At 34.0% G+C, this 23,751-nt stretch overlaps 2 protein-coding genes across 4 annotated transcripts; one reads left to right on the top strand and one right to left on the bottom strand.

Annotated features, from left to right (window-relative positions):
* Positions 1–5,404: 5,404 nt before the first annotated feature.
* LOC107871174 (GDSL esterase/lipase At1g09390) lies at positions 5,405–10,730 on the top strand. The gene is made up of 5 exons (XM_016718006.2): positions 5,405–5,857; positions 7,551–7,736; positions 8,610–8,770; positions 9,675–9,945; positions 10,280–10,730. Exons 1-5 carry the CDS (start codon positions 5,587–5,589, stop codon positions 10,507–10,509), a joined length of 1,119 nt encoding a protein of 372 aa, XP_016573492.2. The 5' UTR covers positions 5,405–5,586; the 3' UTR covers positions 10,510–10,730.
* A 985-nt stretch (positions 10,731–11,715) lies between these two features.
* LOC107871175 (inactive glucose-6-phosphate 1-dehydrogenase 4, chloroplastic) lies at positions 11,716–20,986 on the bottom strand. 3 transcript variants are annotated; one of them, XM_016718008.2, is made up of 11 exons: positions 20,501–20,986; positions 19,542–19,865; positions 18,453–18,547; positions 17,379–17,493; positions 17,051–17,256; positions 16,853–16,961; positions 16,727–16,767; positions 16,520–16,640; positions 16,236–16,435; positions 15,763–15,963; positions 11,716–15,681 (listed from the first exon to the last, which is right to left on the bottom strand). In XM_016718008.2, the coding sequence occupies exons 1-11, from the start codon at positions 20,597–20,599 to the stop codon at positions 15,444–15,446; spliced, it is 1,749 nt and encodes a 582-aa protein (XP_016573494.1). In that variant the 5' UTR covers positions 20,600–20,986; the 3' UTR covers positions 11,716–15,443. The 3 variants fall into 3 exon arrangements, with proteins under 3 accessions (XP_016573494.1, XP_016573493.1, XP_016573496.1); XM_016718007.2 differs by having other exon boundaries at positions 19,542–19,871; positions 20,501–20,800; XM_016718010.2 differs by having other exon boundaries at positions 19,542–19,779; positions 20,501–20,628.
* Positions 20,987–23,751: the final 2,765 nt, after the last annotated feature.

Here is a 23,751-nt window from a genome sequence, read left to right on the forward strand (position 1 = left end):
TTCTATGTTACCAACGAAGTTGTTTCCATTCTATAAAGTGTCAAAATGTTTCATTGATATACCAAAAGGCTCCTATTTCATTGTTGTGATATTGATGATTCTAAAACACATTGTTGATGTACCAATGAGTCTTTATTACATCGTTATTGTATAGGAGGTCTATTACTTGGTTCCTATTGATGTATCATTCTTTCAAAGTATCAAAAATGTGGTGGCGACCGAAATAACAATCTCAAATATTAATTGAACTAAGTGATGGAAGTTCTCTCTTATCGGGTGGTATCCCAGGGGCATAAGCCTAGCATGGGTCGATCCCTATTTATGTGTTTATGGGTGGTATCCCAGGGGCATAAGCCTAGCATGGGTCGATCCCAGTTGATATGTACTGGAGGCAGCCTAATGGTCACAGTACAGTACAGTAATGATTACAAAGACGATAAGAACGAAGGTAAAGTGATTGAATAAATACAATGTACAGGTTGTCACAAGTTCTAGTAAGTGTGGTCCACTCCTATTACGACTTATTCACTTGTTTCTGATTTCTATTGAGCTCCTATATCATATGTGATTATCTACAGCTTTACATACTCAGTACATATTTCGTACTGACGTCCCCCACGGGGACCTGCATTTCATGCTGCAGGCACAGGTACCTCAGCTCATTCACAGCATAGATAGGAGCCAGGTCATACAGCTATTGTTGGTGAGCTCCAGTTTGCTTCGGAGCTTTTCGAGTCGGTTCCTTATGTTTTGTTATTGTACAGGAGTCATGTGTGGGCGGGAGGTTTGTCCCGACCCTAGTTATGTCATGTATATCCTAGAGGCTTTGTAGACATAAGGAAGGGTAAAGTCATGGAAGTTTATATAGTGATGTTATATTTGTATATGTGGTGGCCCCGACGGCTACGTAATATATATATATATATATTTGTGCGTGTTGTGCTGATACAGGTAATTAGACCCTTCTATATGCAACGAAGTGCTGTCCAAATTTTTGGTGACATATAAGTGAAAGTACAGGTATTTGAACGGGTTCTCTCGGGCCTTCTCGGCTTCGGGTGCCAGTCCGGTCCGATGGGATTTTGGGGCGTGACAAAAGGATGCATTTTGGTAAGCGTAAAACTTATTTGATTTGCAGTCCAGATACTTGAAGATGTCACACTTGACTGTTAGGATTTTTGCCCCGATTTTCTTACCAAATTTAAGTTTTACTTTTTCTTGTAAGGAAAATAAAAGTAACCATAAATACTTTTACTTTTCCTGAAAGTAAAATATAAATTTTTTTCATATTTGGCAAACCTCTTTTTTGGAGGAAAGGTTTTGGGCATCTATAAATAGAAGACCCCTCTTCTCATTCAATAATACAATAGCATCCATAATGTAGTCTTTAAAGAGTCTTTGTTTAGGGAGAGATTTTCTCTCTCATTAGTTTTTTATGTCTTTAATATTAGATTTTAGATGTAGGCCAATTGGCCAAATAATATAATAATATTAAGTTTTTTAATATTGTTTATGTGTCTTCTGAATTGTCACCACAGTAGTTTGCAACTAATAGCTTCTGCATGAGGCCCTCTCAATTTCGAACCCAACAAGTGGTATCAAATCCAATGGTTCAAAGATCAGATGGTTCGATTGAGGATAGTTTAATATCAAAGTTGCAACCCATTTGATGATAATGAAAATATATGTCAAAAAGTTACATGTGGAGAAAAATTTCAAGCAAATGTTCAACAATCCTGCTGTTAATCCATCTTCAAAATCAAAATTAATTTTCAACCCATGTTTATGGGCTTCAATTTTCAACCCATACTTGCTTTAATGCTTGGGCTCCTTTCAACTCGTACATTTATTTTTAACGCATGAGTTTCACTCTTAACCTGTGCTCACTTTCAATGCACAAGGCTCTACTTTTAATCTTATCAACCCGTACTTTTATTTTTAATGCATAGGGATCCAACTTTTAATCCATATCAAATTTTAATAATGGTATGCAGCAGTGGTATAAGACCGTGTGAAGAAGAAGGATCAAGAATATTTTGCCAGAAAATCAAGCAAAAAATGAGTAATTTGTTAGGATTTTTGGCCCAATTTTCTTATCAAATTTAAGTTTTACTTTTTCTTATAAGGAAAATAAAAGTAACCATAAATACTTTTACTTTTCCTGAAAGTAAAATATAAAACTTTTCCATATTTGGCAAACATCTTTCTTGGAGGAAAGGTTTTGGACATCTATAAATAGAAGACCTCTCTTCTCATACAATAACACAATAGCATCCACAATGTAGCCTTTAAAGAGTCTTTGTTTAGGGGGAGATTTTCTCTCTCATTAGTTTTTTATGTCTTTAATATTAGGTTTTATATGTAGGCCAATTGGCCAAATAATATAATAATATTAAGCTTTTTAATATTATTTATGTGTCTTCTGAATTGTCACCACAATGGTTTGCAACTAATAGCTTCCGCATGACGCCCTCTCGATTTCGAACCCAACATTGACATGTTGTATATTGTTACTTGACAAACATCCATATGAAAATCCCTAAAGGATTCAAAATACCTGAAGCATATAAAATTTTTGAGAAACTTTTTACTATCCTCATAAGATATAATTTGATGATTTGAGTATCATTGAAACTCTTAGAGAGTTTTCAAAAGTAATCGAGTATTTGCTTAAATAAGAAACATGCAAAAATTGAATAAGGATCCTTTCCAACCTCAAAAAAAGAATGAGGAACTCCTTGGTTATGAAGGACCATATCTTAGTGGAATTGATGCACTAATGTATCTTACAAATACTACAAGGCCTGATATAGCCTTTTTTTTAGTTAATTTATTAGCAAGTTTGCAGTCCCGATCTTATTGATCATGCTGATTTTGGGTACTTATTTGACCTACATAAAGTTCGATCTCAAATAGACTATGTATTCATATGTGGTGGTACTGCAATATCTTGGAGATATACAAAGCAGTCTATCGTATCCATTTCATCGAATCATGCTGAGATAATAGTTATTCATGAAGCAAACCGAGAATGTGTATGGTTGGGATCCATGATACATCTCATTCGAGAAAAATGTGGTATGAAATATGACAATCTACCCACAATTTTATACGGAGATAATGCATTATGCATAGCACATCTTAATAGAGGATTCATAAAAGGATATTGAACGAAGCACACTTCATCAAAGCTTTTCTACATACATGAGCTACAAAAGAATGGTGATATCAACGTGCGGCAGATTTATTCAAGTGAAAATGTGGCTGATTTATTCACCAAGTCTTCTCCAACTACAACTTTTAAGAAGATGGTGCACAAGATCGGAATGCAAAGGTTCAAGGATGTTCTCTTTAAGAGGAGTTAATACACGCTGTACTCTTTTTTCCTTACGAGGTTTTGTCCCACTGAGTTTTCTATGTAAAGTTTTTAATGAGGCAACCGATATGCGTATTGTTAGAGATGTGTACTCTTTTTCCTTCACTAGATTTTTTTCCTACTGGATTTTTTCTAGTAAGGTTTTAATGAGGCACATTATCTATCTAGACATTCAAGAGGGAGTGTTATAAATGTATTTACATTATAGTGAATGTCTATCAAGATCTATTTGATGTCTATCAGGATTTGATGTATTTATCTTTTAGTGTGAAATTGGGGGCAAATTTTCTATTTATATTTGATGTCTATCAGAATTTGATGTATTTATCTTTTAGTGTGAAATTAGGGGCAAATTTTCTCTATAAATAGAAGAGCTTCCTTCATTGTAAATCATCCCTCAGTAGAACAAATAAGAATCACTCTCTCTATTCTCTCTACTCTTCTTTTTTATTCTTTCTTGTTTCATAACATCATGTTTATAAATAATTTCATCCTTATAAAGTAATTATAAAAACCCAGCTAAATTATGTATCTTCGTTGGGTGCATCAGGAAGCTAATCATGTATCTCGACAAATTCAAAATAAAAAATAACATACCGAGAGTTAATTATGTATGTTTACATGAAAAATAATGCATCTTCATTGGATTTATTATGTATCTCAACAGACCCAAAATAAAAAAAATGTATCGAAAACTAATTATATGTCTTTATAATAATAAAAAATTATCTTTCATTGGATGTATGCGGATCTAGTTACGTGTTTAGATAGACCCTAGATCGAATTTTTCAGTAATTATGAAAAATGTTAGAATTATTTTGTAATTAAACTCCAAACCATCGGAATCTATATTATTTATCTGTTAAAATATTTTAAATTTACTCGAAGTACCCGGCAAAGTTATCAGAAGTTCAGAACATTGCTACAAAAAAAAAAGGTTCATTAGAAGTACGAAAAAGGGTCAAAAATATCCTGAATTATTCGAAATGAATCAAAAATACCCTTCAAATTTATTTTTTGACTCAAAAATACCATTTTGTTTATTTTTTTGGGCTAAAAAATATCCCTCTGTTATTTTGTTGACTCAAAAATGCCCCTTCATTAATTTTATGGCTTAAAAATACCCTTCTCTCTAACGGAATACCATCAAACACACCACGTAGAAAAAAAAGTCACTTAAGCAGTCCACGTCAACATACACGTGAAAAATCACTCCATTTAATCCAACTAACAATCAATCTATTTTATTCAATTTAAAAATCCAATTCGATCGATATTACAAAAATTCGAACCAAGAGTCAAAATTCAATTCTTCAATTTTTTTCCTCATATTATCTCTTTCACCGCCTTATATTCTATTATTTTACATTTTCTTGACCTCATCAACTTGTGGTTGTCCTACAGTGCCACTAAACTTTCACTCTTCAAATTTCAATTTCGTCTCTGAATTATCATTTCTCTCACTACAATCAGGTTCCTTATTAGACAAATTCAGATAGGATATCCAGTAGCAAGTTGAGCTCTTGAAAATTAATCGGGTCAACTATTTGAGGATCCAATCGTTTAGGATCGCCCCGATTAAAATTCGATTCTTTCAGATCAACAACTTAAGAACCTAATTATTTCCTCATCCTTTGCCAAATATTTATATCCATAGCATGAAAAATAAGCAATCAAATATTCAATTTTTTTCCTCTTTGGTCGGATTTTTTCTAATATGAATGAGATTGGGTCTTTTAAATTAAAAAAAATGGGTTGATGGTTAAATAGATTAAATCGAATGATTTTTCATTTGTGTATGTTGATTGGACTAATCAAGTGACTTTTTTTATTCGTGTGGCGTGTTTGGTGGCATTCCATTAGAAAGAAGGTATTTTTAACCTAAAAAATCAAATAAAAAGATATTTTTGATCCATTTCAAATATTTTATAAATATTTTTGACCCTTTTCGATTAGAAGTATGAAAAAGAAAAATATACTACTAACTAATTTAAAAAAGAAAAAAAAAAGAGAAAGAAAAATCTATATAACATTGGGAAAAGAAGGAAATGGGGACAACGTACTACCATGTCAGTGGGAAGACACACATTATTGAAAATGGCCCTACTTTTTTTCACGAGCTGCCAACGTTCTACTACTAAAGAATCTGAACAACTGACTGGTGACTTCACTTCTACCAAGCAAAACCCAAAGGAAAAAAAAAAACTAACATGTCTTGCTGCTTCTCATTTTTGCCACCATTTTTACAAGCTTCAACTTACATTATTCTTCTCATTGCTTTAACATTCTCCTCATTTTCAAACCAAGTTGCATGTCAGTGTAGAAATCCACCTGTTATTTTTAATTTTGGTGACTCTAACTCTGATACGGGTGGACTTGTTGCCGGACTAGGGTACCCCATTAACCTCCCTAATGGCCGTACTTTCTTCCGCAGATCAACTGGACGTCTCTCTGATGGTCGCCTTATTCTTGATTTTCTCTGTAAGTTCTTTTTTACCCTTTTTCATTTTATGTTAATATAAATAAAATAATTGTACATTGATAAGATTATTTATGTGTATGTACAATGTATGTATGTATGTATGTATTTGGAGTTGGATTCATTCACTGCATGTATTGATTGATGGTAGGTAGAGAGTCATATCTGTGAAAGATTGTGATGAATATTTGATTGGGTCCTACTTTGGATTTTAATGTTTGTAAGAAATTTTGGATTTCATAAGTGAATGCACCTTTGACTACTCTGGACTGACTATTACTGCAATCAAATTTAGGAAATTAGAGTACTACTTTAAGAAAGTAAGGAAAATTTTTGAATCATGTGGTCTTAAAATAAATGTACTTAGGATGTACCAAAATGTCCTTAAAATCTTGTGGTTTTAATTAAACATGTGGCCAGAAGTTGAAATTAAAGAGTTGTCAAAAGAGTCTAGAGAATGGACTAATAACGAAATCCAGACAAACAGATTGAAGCGGAGGGAGTATTGCATTGCACTAGTTTCCAAAATTTATGGTCCTTGTTCAAATTTTATGTTACATCATCCATTTGAGAGTGAAAATTTGACTGGGTAAACTGTGATCTTTATTGCACATAGTATAGACTATTCAGCTGAAGGGTAATTGTAGATACTTTTACTTTATACAACAAAAGAAACGGAAGTCTAGTGTACAAAGTATCCCATGTTAGCAAGGTTCGGAGAAGGGCGGCAACCCAAGGGATGTGACGCATTCAGCCTACCCTATCCAAGTGGCTGCTTCAAGGGCTCTAACCCATGACCTACAGGTCTCACAGAGACAACTTAACCGCTGCTCATAGGCTCCCTTTCACTTTGTACAACAAGCTAATTTGAAAATGTACTCTGCATCATCTCTGTTTTATAATGTGATACTCTTGTAAATATCAAATGACTTAAAATTGATAGCCCATTGGTGGTTGAAAATATCAATGTCCAGAATAAACTAACGATCTTAAGACAATGGCTTACTAAGACTTTTATGTCTCATTGTTTTAGAAGTACTTGCTTTATTGAATTATTTAAGGACAGACTGTAGCACTATGGTGGAGCTTAGGAGTTTGTAGTAAAGCTTAATGGAACGTAAAAGTGAAAGGTAATTAGGACCCCACTTGTCATGAATCTTATGCAATGTGCCAGTAGTATTATTACGTCTCCTACTGTATTGAGACAGAACATAAGCAGGTATCTTCACTGTGCAGAAAATAGTTATGGTTGATTCTTTTGGTTCACACATTCTTATCACATGCCTTGGGGATAATAGAAAACCTTGGCAAATAAAAACGAAGACAAGATTGAAGGTTGTAATAGGGATTGAGCTGAGGAATATTTCCAATGTTCTCATGTCGTTATTTTTCATAGAGATATCAAAGATTTTTTATGCCTTGCATTATTCTGGGATCTTTATGGTCCTTCAGAAGCTCTACATCCCTTCCTACTATATGTGAATCAATCGTTTTAGTTGGGGATCGACCAAGGTGCTTGCACGCTTGTTTAGTTAGTATTTTCCTGAAGTGGCATGTGATATGGACTTCTTTCTGCACTCATGGTGTAAGTTATGGAATATCTACTTGTTAGTTTGTTATGGAGACAATTTTAATTCTCCGGGTTTCATTGGATACCACTGTATCTGAGCTGAGATTGCAATTTTGTCAGTGCAGGTCAAAGTGTTAACACACGGTTCCTGAGCCCATATCTAGACTCTATGGGATCCAATTTCTTGAATGGAGCAAATTTTGCTATAGCAGGATCTCGTTTACTACCTAAGTATGAACCGTTTGCATTAAATATTCAAGTACTGCAGTTCCTTCGTTTCAAGGGTCGCTCAATTGAACTTGTTAGTGCTGGTAATTCCTACATTTCCCTTCGGTTCTCTGTACAGATCTTCTCTCACTCTCATCTTATCCTTTTTCTTTCGTTTTTCTTTTTTGTGATTGCGTAGTGGGTGGGAGTGAGATGGGTGGGAGGGGGGTGAGGGGATTTGGAGAGGATCATAAGGATTTGTCCTACACTCTACTGATTTCCACGTAAATGTGCTTAGAAAATCTGTACCTACTTGCTTTGAGGTATTTCTTGCAATATTTAGTGACAATCTCAGCAACACAAATTCTTAATGTTGTTATGAACAGAGATTATGTTAGTTATGAAGAAAATAAAATGGAAAGCTTATACTTACTGTTTAAAATCGGAACCTAGTCCTTCATTCTCCATCTTGTTCTAGTTTAATAGCTAATGCATTTAGTTTCACATTGATCTCTGTGTGCTGTACTTTTTTGTCTTTCAGAAGATTTTCTGAGAGCTGGTGGTAGATTACAGAGGTTATCTTAAGATATTTATCTGCAAGAATGTATGTATTACTCAATCCACACAATTGGTAAAACCAAGAAATTGCTGAGTTTTGTCCAAATAAATTACACACCCTCAGATTTGCTGTACTGGCTAGTCTTTGGTGAAATTCTGTTCCATTAAACTACTAAGTTCAAATGTGGTGAGGAATTGGAACCTACTCATTTATATTCAAGAGAATCATAGGTATTCCAAAGATACTTTAAATAGTGGGTAGCATGTTTATTAGGATCGTACAATGAAACAGTGCATCTCTAGTTTCTTGGCGTTCTTTTTCTTTTCGGTGCTGATAAAATATACAAATAAAAACGAAAGAGACGTGTGCTCAGAAATGTGAATATGATTTTGTCTTGGTCTCTTGTTGTTGCATTCAGGGTCTGGAAATTTAGTTAGTGATGAAGGATTCCGCAATGCCCTTTTCATGATAGATATTGGACAAAATGACCTTGCCGATTCATTTGCTAGGAACCTATCTTACACGGAAGTAGTCAAGATGATCCCCTCCTTTGTCACAGAGATCAGGAATGCAATTCAGGTAATCTCTTCAATCATTAATAGGTCATTTTTCAGTTTTCCCTGCTTCCCCACCAAAAAGAATGAAGTACAGTAGGAACAAGAATATAAATAGGTTAATATAGGCATCACAAGGTTAAAGATTTGCTGAAAGTTAGCAACTTAATTTGCAGGTTTCGCCAAATTTGAAAGTTAGACCAATAATGTGAGTGAATTCTTCATTTCAAACCTCTTAGAAGTGTACTTACAAACATAACCATGACAGGATATGACACTTCTGGGAAACTTTGAGACATGAATGCAACAACAACATAGTTAAAATATGACAACTTATCTTTTGATTTGTACCTACTAGTATATATTCTAATAAAAGCATATGTAAATAAACGTAAGCGAGCATGTGTCTGCCATCTACACCTAGCGACATGTGCCATCTTAGTTATCAAGATTTTGATACTTCTATCTTCTTGATTTGTATTCTCGTTCTAAAATAGTAAGTTACATTGGTAGCCTGAATTTATTTGGGGGCGTTGTTGTTATAGTTGTCGTTGCTGAAGATATCCATTCTTGAACATGCACAACACCCGTTAGAAGTCCACAATAATTAGGGAACCAGATGCATGTGTGTTATCTAAGATTGATAACTATTTAGGTTTATAGCCTTACTATCTTCATGTGAGAATTTGAGTGCATTACTTTTTAAAGTTCTAAGAAAAAGTTAAAGATGGGACGCATTATAAATTTGATATTCTCATACTAATTCTTTTAGTTGGAACTAGGATGCTACGGTCTGTATTTGCTTATGTTAGAATTAAATGAGAAGATAATAGTGATTCATCCTTTCACAAAATATTTAAGATTTCTGATTATAGCTTGAATTAGATAGTTCTAGAGTTTGTCCGTTCCATTAAACTTTCGAAATGTAGGTCATATATTCTCAAGGAGGGAGGAAATTTTGGGTCCACAACACTGGGCCACTAGGATGCCTGCCTCAAAAGCTTTCTCTGGTTCAGAAAGTTTCCTCTGATCTCGATTCACATGGCTGTCTGGCAAACTACAACTCTGCTGCAAAACTGTTTAATGAAGGGCTGCGACATTTGTTGCAAGAGTTGAGATCTGAAATGAAGGATACTACTATTGTGTATGTAGACATATATGCTATCAAATATGATCTTATAGCCAACTCCAGCAGCTACGGTAAGCATAAAATCTTTCTCGTTTAGTTAATCAGCTAAATTTCCTAGTTCTTAGGCTGTCAATAATCAGAATGAATCTACTAAAGTTGGTACTGGAAGGCTGATATTATTAGTAATTATTTAATAATGTATCTTCAAATGGCACAAACTAACATTGGGTCTTTCTTTGAAAATTACGTGCATCAAAGCACCCATTCTGCAATGTCTGATTAATTCTCAAATAATATGTACAGAAATTCAAGATAGTATATCTCGAGAGCTACAGAGTACGGTTTGAAGATAGTTGACAGCTTACTGAAAACTACTGTTCATATATGATAATTCTACATTTGCAGGATTCTCAAATCCGTTAATGGCATGCTGTGGCTATGGAGGTCCTCCATACAACTACCGTAAAGGTGTGACATGCGGTCAGCATGCTTATCAGGTTTGCAGTGAAGGGTCTGACTTCATAAGCTGGGACGGAGTTCATTATACTGAGGCTGCTAACAGAGTTATAGCCTCTAAGATACTGTCAATGGACTATTCCACTCCACGAATTGGCTTCGATTTCTTTTGCCATTGATGTTCATTTGCTAGAATAAAGTGCAAGCAGTTATCTTAGTTGCTTCAGAGAAATGATGAAAAATCTGTAAGTTGGAAAATATATTAAAAAAGATACCAGTGTTGCCAAGGATTCCCCAACACTATTTATTTCAGTCCACTTCTCCTTGTTATTGTAGGCATGTATTAATTTATTTTGCAAGTGATATTGTGATATTAAAGCCTTCAAGTCTGTTTTTCCTACTGTTCTTTGCAAGTAATTCACCTCATGATGTCTTCTAGCTGACATAATCCAATTTACTTGTTGATGTCGACATTTAATATTGACCGGAAGAATGGTTGAGAACAACCCGAGGATCTAAGGTTGGGGTAAGATTTGCATACGCTCTTTCTTTTCATACCTCGTTTGTGGAATCACACTAGGTATGTTCTTGTTTGTTGAGAACAATGAATTCAAATCAATAATTGTGGATTTGATCCATTTTTCTTACATATGCAACTTAAGCACCTATATTTTATCCATACATATGTTAAATCATGCGGCTTTGCACCAATTAAGGATCTCGAGAAAATGACCAAATTATTTTTTAATGTTCCAAAATATTAAAGATGTTAAACTAATAGTGATTGATTTTATTAAAAAGGGCAAAGTGGCATGTATTATGCAACGGAAAAGAATCTTTACTCCTATCTTATTTTCTCTGACATAAAATATTTGGGGAATCAAAAGTTCTTTATTTAACATTTTGACAATGATCTTTCCTGTACAAAAATTATCTTGTATTAACTACATTTTATATTACGTTTGGTAGCGGTGGAGATGAGTTACGCAAGCATTATTAGATCTTGTATAAGTAATACTTGGTAATTGATTAGGAGGTAAGTTATTCTTGTATAAAATCATCGTCATTTTTGATTTGTTTTTTAGAAACCTCCATAACTACTACGGGCTCGTTTGGTACAAGGGATAAGTGATGACTAGTCCTGCTATAACTTGTCTCCCATCCAAACAACCTCTACATGTATTAAGTTATGAGGAAATTTATGTATTACTTTACACATGATGAAAGATAAAATAACTAATACATGGATAACTACACTCCACATAACTAATGCTTGTATAATATAACATAAATTCTCTTATAACTAATCATTGCATTACTAATAACTAATCTACGTATTAGTCGCCTGTTTACCTTAGATTATATTAGCAACAAAAGAGAAAAAGGAAAAGAAGAAGGTGCACTAATCATTGATGACTGAAAAATAAAAATTTTCTACATATCATAACTACATTATTAATAAGGACTCATTTTTTTTGGTCGAAAGAGCTAATTATTAAAAGGGTCCTACATGACACGAATTTAAATTGATCGGATCGGTAAATTTTAGATATCACAAGATTAAACTAAATAAAATTGCTACCTTACAAGGAAAGATTGAGGTCCAACATAATATGTTTTTTTCCTTCTTCATTAGAATCTTCTCTTCTTCCTAAACTTTTTCCTTCTCCTCTTTCATCATCTTCTTGTTTTTGTCGTTGTTTATTGGAGTTAGAAGTAGAAGGACCAGCATCCATTTCCATGTTATCTCGTTGATTACCACAAATTCCAATAGCTGCTGCAGGCTTGTTAATATGAGGTGATGCCTTGTTATTAATGTCTTCCAAAATCATAGATGATTTGTTTGCAATATGATTTCTTGCTAACAAACGATCACGTATGTCTTTAGTGCTCCTAATAAGTGCAAAAAACTTCTCTATTTTCTCCTCTTCATTTTCTTCTTCTTCATCATCATCATCTTCTTGTTCTTTTTCTAATCTCTCATTCTCCAAATTCTTCCTCTTCCTTCTCTCTCTATCCATGACTTAATGTGAAAAAAGAGAAATATTGATAGATGGGGTCAAGGCAACAAATATGGAAAGATAAGGTTTTCCCCACCTATTAATAAACTACTCTCCCAACCAACTCCCCACCCCACTCAGTTGCGTAGCTAGGATTTTGAGGGTTCATAAGCTAAGGAATTCAGCATCTACTATATATATATATATATAACATGATTTTTCACCAAAGCGGGTTGGAATCAACCCCTAGTCCAAGGATAGCTCCACAACCAGCCAAAATTTATAGTTTTTCGAGATTAAATTACGTAAATTAGTTTTTCGAGATTAAATTACGTAAATTTCTTGTTTTTCATATATTAATATGAGAAAATTTTGCAACTTATGGTACTTTTCATGAAGTTCTTGAATATGTAAGTTTTAATTTTAAAATATTAGGTTGATGTAATCCAGTTTAGCTTCAAACATATTGAATCTGATCAGAAAGCGAAAGATATAATATAAATTAGGACGGAGGAACTATTTAGTCATTGTTAGTGTAGTATTTCAATCGCAAAATACTAGCTTAGGGGACTTTCAGTTTCCCCACGGTGGAAGCGGAAGTGGACACAAACCACGACTCGTGTCACTGGTTATTGAAAATGCTCACAAAGCGGATGAACTTCCTTTGTTAACAACCTAGATACCCTAAAGAAAATGTAAACTATTGTGGAAAATCTTCATTAATCCAACACTTATAATGATGCAATTATATATTATACGGTGGGGTTTAGAAGGACAAACTAATGGGTTAACAGGTCTAATTAGCATCTCTTATTATGGATCCGACTCAATATACATCCCGACAGTCACAATTTAGACCATGACACAACATATATTGTTCGCTTTTAACTTAATATATGTTGCGATTTCACCCTATGAGTTAGACAGTCATCAAATCTAAAAATATGTATGTCATGTGAACTTATGCTATCTTTACATAACACACTTTATTCTTCTTTACGTAAAATTTTCTTCTTCAGCAGCATATTCTTTAATCCACCTTCATTCGTCCCCTTCATCATAGGCGTCACAGTAATCTGCATTACCTTTTGTAGGTACTGATTGAATAACTTTTTTCTTTTCCCTTTTCATAGGTATCGTATATGGTGGTCTTCCAAAGGGGAGTTCGATTTCATAGCCTACGGAAAATATTCTTTTAACGTTATGAGCTTTTATTATATAAGTTCGTAAAAGTAATAAAATGATTTACTATTAAGAAAAATATAAGAGATTTTTAGACTCATTTTTTCCTATTCAGAATGTAACTAGTAGGAGATCATTCCAATTAAAAAATAAATAAAAAAGAACAACACCATAAAATGAAGCAGAAATTATACGTTTGGAAATAAGAGAAATATTTTACAAGTTACAGTTCCCAAATACGTACCTAACATTGAAAAATTTGAACGCTCTTTTAATTTAGATAATAGGGGAAAAAAAAAGATCCAAAAATAGAGAGATGATAGAAATAAGGTGCTGATCATTTTTGAACGACTCATATTTAAATTGACTTCTTGGAATTCATGCTGTAAAAGCAATGCTCAAAAAATACATAAATTGCGCTCCATCCATCCACTTTTACTGATAAAGTATAATTGTCTAACGGTAGAAACGTATTTTATCACAATAATTCATTCTCCTCATGTTACATTTTATAATGACCTAATTTGAAAGTAAAAAAAAAAAAGTATTTGACAAAAGAAAGTTGCTCAAAGGGTAAGCATCTCTCATCTTTAACCCTAAGGTTATGATTCAAGTTATTTGGAAAGCAAAAGAATGCGAGAGAACTTTTAGAAAGGGATTAAAAAAAAAAGAAATTCCGGCCATGGTTAGATATGTAATTTACAATGTGATTTTGAGAGAGAGCGAAAAAAAATGTAGTGGTTGCATCATTCTCTGCGACAGCCATTATGTCAATGACCGACCAGATTATATGCTACGCCCATATCGTCACATGTGATATGTCACCTTTTTTGTGTTTTTTTTTTTTTTTTGGCCCTTCTCAAGCCGTCCTAAGATAGCGTTTGATCATAAATCCTAAAATAATTTTTGACAAGTCATGTCATATTATGATTCCAATTTACACAAAAATGGCCATGTTTATGTTATTCCGAGTCAAAGAGTTGAATACCAAATCACTAACAAATAGAGAATCAAAGAACTTAAAAGCAAATCTAGAGCAGATCTAGGAAAAGGTCGGTGGCATCTGAATGGATTTTGCTTTTGCTTTTGCTTTAAGGTATAGTAATAAGCAGTAAAGGTGCTTTTATTCTGTTTAACTCTGCGTGTTAACCTTTTTAACAAGTTTCTTCACAAACCCAATTAGCTACGTCCCAAATTCCACGTAGCAATAAATATTCCTTGCACCGTTGCACGTCTAAAACTAACACGGCTTCATTTGAACCTTGGATAGATTTCAAACGTTGGGTTTCCACCCGAATCGGTTATCCATTTTGGATCCCAACTAATTCGGATTCCCATTAAAAAGTATTTATAGTTAAGTAGAATAATTCAATACAGCACCACGCAAACTTCTCATTAGAGTATGTATGCATTATATTCAACCTTAGTGGTGTCATTCAAAGTTAGGAAAGCCTTGTCCTATTCTACCCCCCAACTACGAAATAGTGATCAATCCCTATAGTGACATGATTATTTGACTAGAGCAACAACAAAACTTAATGTCACTGTGCCAGCTTGACACATTAGGTATAAACAACGACAAATATCCACCGTCAAAGGACTGACGATGGGAGGCAATCAGCAAAAATGGTTAGTTCAGTAATATGTCACTATGCCAGCTTGACATATTACCTCATCAAGTAAACAAAATCCAAAACAAACAAGCAAGTGGTGCCAATAATTCCAACCCAACTTTCAAAGGCTAGCGTCATCAATCTCAAGTATGGCTTTTTCTGTAGTGTAACAGGTGTGCAGTTTTTTCACACTGATTCCATCTCAATCGATGACCATGAAGACCAAATATAGAGAGTGGATTTCTACTATTTCCTTCTCTGGGAATTTCAGTGATTGTATGACGTACAACTGTATGTAATGGTGTAATCGAAAATTCACTAATCATCCAACCACTTCACCCCATGTTTAGCCCAGAGATTATCGGCTTTATCTGGACCCTTGCTACCAAACTCATAATGTTCAAGAGTCTCGTTATTATTATCCAAATCACTTAAAACTGGAGATAAAATGTTCCACGCAGCTTCAACCTCATCGCTTCTCATGAATAGATGGTTGTCTCCATCTATTGCATCATGAAGAAGCTGCTCATAAGAATCGGTTACCTCAACATTGTACCTAGTATATCAACAAGGAAAAACAATAAGAAAGCATGGAAAAGATCCTAAGTTACTAAAATGAGAAAATAGGAAACATTACTTGTCCTTATAAAGCAAGTTCAATTCGGAAGCCTCCAAGTGCATGCCTAATCCTGGAATTTTATTATTGATTCTAACGAGTATGGCCTCATCAGGCACATCACGCAGAATCAGCTCGTTAGTAGAAAGATTTTGCACATGCCCTCCGTCTTTATGATAAAGGTTTCCAGGAACACGACGAAATTGTATACGAATTTCAACTCTGCAACACATCATTAATGATAAATTAGAAAGAAAAGACCTATTAAAAAATAATCGAAAACATGTATCAAGTTTTCACATTATGAGATAGATATGAATAGTTTGACTAGAACATGTGAAAACTATCTCAACGGCAATTCAGATACCCATTAAACTTTAAAAGAAATGTAAAAGGGTTCAACTCCCTTGTGTTTATGCAGTATAAGAGGATAAGATAATTCAAATGGTTGAATGTGAAATAGAGACACTACAACTAGAGAGCAGCAGCCAGACCTGTTCTTTTTGAGCCCCCTCCCAGCCTTAATAAGAAAAGGTACACCGTCCCACCGTGCATTATCAATGTGTAAAACAGCACCAAAATATGTGGGCATTAGATTGTCCACATCCTTTAAGTTACTTCCAGAATCAGCTTTGCAATGCCCAAGTATTACATCAGATGATTCCAATTTTCGAATTGATTTCAAAACCTTAACCTGAGGAGTAAAGATTTGTATTACCAATTTCAACAAGAATTATTGAAAATATTTTGCAACATATAGGGAGTAGAGGTTACATACCTTCTCATAACGAACATCTTCACCGTCAAGGGTGACAGGCGGCTCCATAGCAAGCAAGGCCACTGTCTGGAAGATGTGACTGTGTACAACATCTCCTAAAATCCCATAGCCATTAGGATATCTATTATGTGAAGGAGAGAAAAGAAGAGGGTGAGGATTAGGACCACATACTTGTAACCTACATAAAATTACTGAAACCTTGGCTACCTTACTGTGGTCTGCATGCCCAACTCTTCAGAAAAAGTAACCTGAAAATATATGTTCAATGATAAACTAAGATTTCTTGCATTATTCCCAAGGTGAACTGAGAATCAGTTATCCTACGCAAATTACCTTTATGTTGTGTATGTAACTTCGATTCCATAATGGCATAAATACCAAATTAGAGAACCTTAGAACCGTAAGATTTTCGATTGTGTTCCTCCCCAAAAGATGATCTATCCTGGATGATAGGCAAGTAAAACAGTGATCAGCAAATAATTCAGAGTACAAAGTCTTCTTTTATCACACGTCGCAAAATGCACATTGAACCTGTATAATTGCTTTTCCGCGAAGTATGAAAGAAGTGACGTGGTCAGTTGATGAGATGAGAATGAGCCCAGACCAAAGGGTTTTTCAATTATTACACGATTCCAACCCCTCTGGGTTTGAGCGTTTTCAGCAAGAGGGGATGCTACGTCGATTAGTGCTTCTTGAGGCACAGAAAGGTAAAATATTCTGTTTGCTCCAAAGTTTCCCTAAAGTACACAAGCTGTTAAAGACAGCAATAGCAATAACATAGAATGCACATAACAAGCACTCATGCGCACAAAATGTAAACCTTTTAAGCCGTAGGTCGATAATCCTCAGTGGTACTTACCTCAACTTCTTCCATGAGAGTATTGAGCTTTGGCATTCCTTCTCGGTTATCAAGCCCTCCATAAATATAGAACGTCCTTTTGAGAAATGCATCCATTTTTTCTTCACAGTTTTCTCTGCATAAAGTAACTTTACAAAGTTAAAATACAACATTACGCCAACGACATAATTTGGGATAATTTCAGAAACCTCCCCTCAAATTTCGCTTTGTAACACTAACCTCCCTTGTGATTGATGATATTTCTTTTCTGTTTTGTTGATTATCTTTTTTCTTCTGGTGTTCCATTTTGTGCATTTGTGCTATTTATTATGCTTTGATTTTGATGTGTACATGCAGAACATCTTCAGATACACTCTCCAAATACATGTTCATCGTGATTGACTAGATACAATCAAAATCCTGAAGGCGGAGGAAAGAGAATAGCTTACCTCCCTTATTTTTTCATTTTTGTTAACGGTGCATTTAGTACATTTAAAGTCTTTGGTTTAATTATTTCTATCAACATTTAAAAGAAATCTGCAAATTCAAATTACCAGCAATCCCTCTCTTCGGCACTTCACAATTTCTTTTTCAATTGACTTTACATCTATTATCTTTTAAAATTTCCTTTACCAATACATGAATATAGGAATTGGAAAGTTTGAACATTAATTATTTGTTCTTCTTCCTTCAACTTTAAGCCTTTTTCTAGAACTACTTATTTTTCGTTGAATTTGGGGTATCCTGTGATGTGCTTCCTTCCTCCATTATTCCACAGGAATCCTCTTCGTTTCAGTTTTTTTAATTATTTCTTTTATTATTGTTTACCACTTTTTTTCCGTATTATTTCTGAAATTGCTAACAAATATGTTCGTTAAAAACTTCCAGCAAAACCACATAATTGTACAGGGGAAAGAACTTCTTAAAAAAGATGTTGTAAGATCAATTAAACAAAAAAACATATTGGCAAGGACAAATTAGTCAGACTACAATTTTTTCGTTAAAGAAAAATAAGTTAAAAAATTGTTACAAGGATTTCAAAATTAGGGAGGTAAGCATAATATCGTATTAGCATTTGGGGGTTGAGGAACATACTGGTGATCAATGCGGCAACTTAAAGTTGGTGCTATTATGGCTCTTAGATCTTCTTCAGGCATTTTTTTCCGTGAGTACCCAAATATACCAAATTTCTGCAGCCATCAGAAAGCCAGTAAGCCTAGAAGGTTAACCTCATCTGTATGTAACTTTCCAGTATTATGCTTCCTATCATTAAAAATTAGCAAGGAGATGAAACTAGCAAGATACTTGAAAGTTGAAATATTCCAATTCAATTTTTAGCTTGATTTTTTATTCAACTACATTATTAATACTTTTATCCAAAAAGTTCCAAATTTTGAGGACCTCAATTATTCTTGCATGGATCTACTTCAAATGATTCTAACAGGAGAAGGAATTACCAACTATCATACAATTCAACTTAAAAGTACCGAATTCACTTGTTTCATACTTCATGTTGTGGTCAGTTCTTCTTCACTTGTGGAAGCCCTGAACATTTCATACTTTACACTCTACAATTGCACGTGGAGAGGCACATGAGTCCACTCTGCCAGCATGAAGCTTGCTCTAGTCCTAAGTCCTAACAGTTGCAACTTGCCACCAAATTACTTGTCTAGGTAACAAGTGTTATCATCACTACCAAAAGCTTAAACACACGATATCGGAGAAAAATAAGTCCTCGCACATCTTTCAACTAGTTCAGTCCAACAAGCATGGCACCTCCTCAAAAGTACTTTTAGATGTTAATCAAGATACTATAGTTGGATTTCACTAGAAAAATTATACAAGCTGAGCTCAAGCTATCAAAGATAATTTCAAATAGTTACTTTCTGAAATTTACAATCTGATACAACCAATTAATATGACTTGTGAGGTGCAACAATTATTAGGAAGTGACTTTATAAAAAAACAATTATTAGGAAATAATTGAATTAACGTTGTAGTAATGACCGACTGTCCAATGAAAAATTATTTTTTTCATTAATAAGAAAACATAATAAAAAGTCAAGATGAAATTGTGTTCCACCTGGATCAGAAAAAAAAATTATTATGAATACCGAACAGCAAAAAAAATTCAATAGATACATAGAAGTCAAAAAGGATCACAATGGTGATCGATCTACCTACCTCTGGAAGTTGACCACTGTAATACAAATGAAATAACGCTGGAAAGATTTTCGTTCTGGCTAGTACACCCGTGGCCCCAATAACAGCAATGCTAAGAGTGGCTGAATCGTCAGTAGGTGCATCACTACTGGATGATTGAGTCCCAAACAAAGGCGAAGACAACTTTATGGAAGCCTCCATCCCGGAAGTGTCAAGTGAAGTAGTGCTTCCAGTTCCTTCCACATTAAAAGACGCAGACCTTGTGGAAGAACATTGCAGTCTGTTGTAATCATGAGGTTGAACATATGCCACATAATTTATTTGTGTTTTGGATTTTCTTACCGTCTGGCTCTTTCAAAAGAATATATATAAGTTTCCAAACAAATATTCATCACAACAATGGCATTGACCATAAATACGACGCATGTAATGTATTCCCAACTAAACAATGAGCTATCAAAAGCTAAACATGATTAACCAGCTTCTTCTGATCCAAACACTGAAGAGACATGTTATATGCATCCAAGGCTCAGGTAAATCATACTCAAGGTTTTAGCCTTTATGTAGCATGAGTTCCAACACATAATATTAGATCAATTCCAAAAAGTATGTACATAAAATACCTAGTTTTGCGGAAAGACGGGTTCACGGACCCCTAAGTTAAACATAAACATACACACAGATGCGTATACATACACATGCGCTTTCTCTCTCGATTCAAATAGAAGCTTGTATACAAGTAGTATTACTCCCCTCTATACTTTTTAATCAAAACTGCACAATCACACTTAATACTTTTAAATTCGAAAACAGAATAAATTTTTAGTCACTTATTCTCTGCATCGTTCCGTTACAACGTCATCGAACTGAATTATCACTGAAATTTCAACATTATTCTCACTAATTTTCTTCACAAAAATCTGAAATAACTTAATTTGGCCCAGTAGAAAACAATATAAGAAAATGAATTCAAAACTTACCGGAAAAGTACTGACAGCTAACGGTAATACCGAAAGTTTCCGATAAATTGAGATTTCCGATGAAGAAGTTGATAGTGAAAGTGATGAAAGCGACGCCATCACTTTGAAATAGAAAAAATGACTCAATAGACCCTCCCACGTTTTCAATTAATAGTTGTTCGACAACTAGTTGTCTAAACAACTTGATGTAGTTGTCGAATAACTATATCTAATTGTTCAATAATTAAATATAGTGGTCAATAACTATACCTAATTGTTAAACAACTTGCGCAATTCTCAAAGTTGTCTAACAACTATGTCTGTTGTTCAACAAGTGACAAGTTATTGAAAATAGAAAAACTTAAAAAACAAAGAAGACTCAAAAAGGATTTATCCCTCCATCTAATTTTAAAAACTTAGATAAATTTACTTAATTATACAACTTGTTTATCCTTTTTAATTTCCGATCAACTTATTTTCTACTCTAGCTAATATATGTCGTTGTTTGCTAAGTACGAAAAAAAAAAAACGTTGATAAAAGGTCAAAAAGCCTCTCGTGTCTGGGTTTTGAGCTTTCGGGCTTGGGTTGGATTCCTTTTGGGCCCTCCATTCAATTCTTGATTTTGGGCCCATGGCCTTTTGTGGAGTAAGCTCCAAAAAGGGGAGAACTTTTTTTTCATAATTGATAAGAGTTTTTTCTTTTTTTTTTGAAAAAATGACGTGCAAAACATCAAATCACAATCATCAAGCATAGCTAATGTTTAAATTAATTATCATTTATAGCTAAGATTTAGATTAAATAGCTAAATACATATTTTATTTTTATATTTGTATATTTTGAATTTCGTATACAAATCTCTTATTTTGAAGGGCTCTCTGATTTCAAGGATCATATACATTTGTGTTGGTATACAAAGTAAATTTTGATGCTCATAGCAAAATCTCTAAAGATTTATATTTGCGTACAAAGAAAATTTCGAAACTCATGTAAAAATATCTAATGTGAACTTGTATATACAACCTCTAATTGGTAGCTAATAAACTCTTGTAATTAGGTAAATTTTAGCTATGATGTCTCATTTATTGCCTAAATAATAGGTATTTCTAAAATTTTGACTTTTATATTTTATTAGTTTGTAAAAAAATATATATATATATATTATATAAAATTTCGTTCTCAGTTAAAAGAAAAAATTTAATTATCTATCTATCTATATATCTCTATATATATAATATATATAATAAAGTAAAGAAGTTTTGCATAAAATTATGCCAAGTGGCATATTGAGAATTAGTCACTTGTTATTTTGGCAACAAAAATCTATTTTCTTGGCAACAAAATTTATTTTAATGATTAATTATTTATTTTATATATAGATTTTTAAATTTTCATATCTATTTTCATATTGTGCTAAAAAATATTGAATGAACACTATTATTTATTTTTATTCTATTTTTTTATATTTTCATATTGTGATAAAAATAATTATAATTGTGATAGAAGAATGACCTTAAAGAGAAAGACTAAGAGAAATAAGATAATAAACAAATGCAATAAAGTAAGATAGATAGCTTGACATACGAGATTACAAGAAAAAGGAACCAAATCGTGTATCAAACGATAAGACCCCTAAGACCCGCAATAACAACACCAAACTCCTATGGTGATTGCTAAGGGAATCAACTCCGCCTTACAACCACCGTTTCTAAGCAAAGATCAATAATGATTTTTCCAAGCCCTACACTACTTCGCTTTTCCAAGCCCCTCAATGAATCTTCAATATCCATAATCAACTAAAGAGCAAATGACCTAATAGAAGACTATTTATAGGCTAGCTTATTACATAGCAAAATGGCCAAAATACCTTTAATGAAAGGGGTGGTCATGGAGTGTCTTTCCAATATGTGTAATTCTCAAAATACCCTTAATGAAGGGTGTTTCTTCAATGCTCCAAAACTAAGGGGTCATGCTTCAACACTTGTGGACTCGGGTCGGCATCAAAGGTAAGCCCCCACGCAATCTTCCACACACGGGTTTGTGTTATGTCATGCTCAAAACAGGTCCTCCATGCATGTTCTTGTGTTCTTGAGATGACCAAGTCTTGAGTCTTTATGCATTGCAATGATGTCTTCAAAAGCATAGATGGTCATTTGGCTTGTATCATCATCTCCTTCTTGAAAAGGATTAGCCCTCGAATCCATACTTTGCAAAACTAAAGAACGGATAAATAAGCACAACTTTCTCATGGCATGAGGGTTAGGGTTAGTACAACAAATAACTTCATCATGCCAAGGTGGTATATACTTGAGATATAACCACGAATCCTTTGTCTTGGTCATGAAAATCTTAGTAAGAATGCTACAAAGGAAATAACTATGAAAAGTATCAAGAGATAAAGAAACTACAAAGGTCTTAATGGTATCACTAAGTCCAAAAGGTAAGGCTACCCTTGTCTTAGGAACCATAAAGCACAATTATTTCATTACCTCTTCAAGTGGACTCATCAAACGTGGTGCCATTGTTGGTCTCAAAGTCCACCAATCCCAAATAGCCTTATCAATCAAACAAGTGGACCAACCAATAAGACCCCTACCTCTACTTAATACAAACTCGAAACTAGCATGTATATCATCATAGGCAAAGAGGTAGTATAGGAAAGAACCAAGTATAATGACGTGCACTAGTGAAGACAAAGCATTTAAGCACATACATGCTCTTTTCTTCAAACAAATAGACAACTTGGCATCCACAAGTTGGGATTCATGCAACTTAAGAACAAGTGTGTCAAGCAAGGATATACATTTAGAAGCATTACCCCAAGGAGACAATGAAACTTTTGCTCTCGGGTTTTCAAGAATGACAATTTGCTTGTCATGTAGACTAAGCAACAAGTTGGGTGCACCATCACTATTTCCATATTTGGTACCGGGGTCAAATGGAAAGAGTATCCATAGACACAATTCTAGACAACACTCTTTTTCCCTATAGGCTTCACCCAAACTACAAGATATACTCTCTACAATAGCATATATATCATTAAAAGCAAATAGAGAGTGGAGAAAGGTATCACCCAAGTCAACTTTAACTAAGGTGTCCTCGTGTATGTACTCACTATTAGTTTCAATACCATCACCATGAGTACTCTCAATATTGAGGCCACACATAGTAAAAGAAGTAATTTCCAAACAATGGACACCTTTTCTTTCTATGGAAGTACCCTCGAGTAGACACATACCACCACCAAAGTCCAAGGAATTATTACTTAAGTCTT

The sequence above is a fragment of the Capsicum annuum genome, chromosome 8, assembly GCF_002878395.1.
Source record: "Capsicum annuum cultivar UCD-10X-F1 chromosome 8, UCD10Xv1.1, whole genome shotgun sequence".
In the NCBI taxonomy this organism is placed as follows: domain Eukaryota; kingdom Viridiplantae; phylum Streptophyta; class Magnoliopsida; order Solanales; family Solanaceae; genus Capsicum; species Capsicum annuum.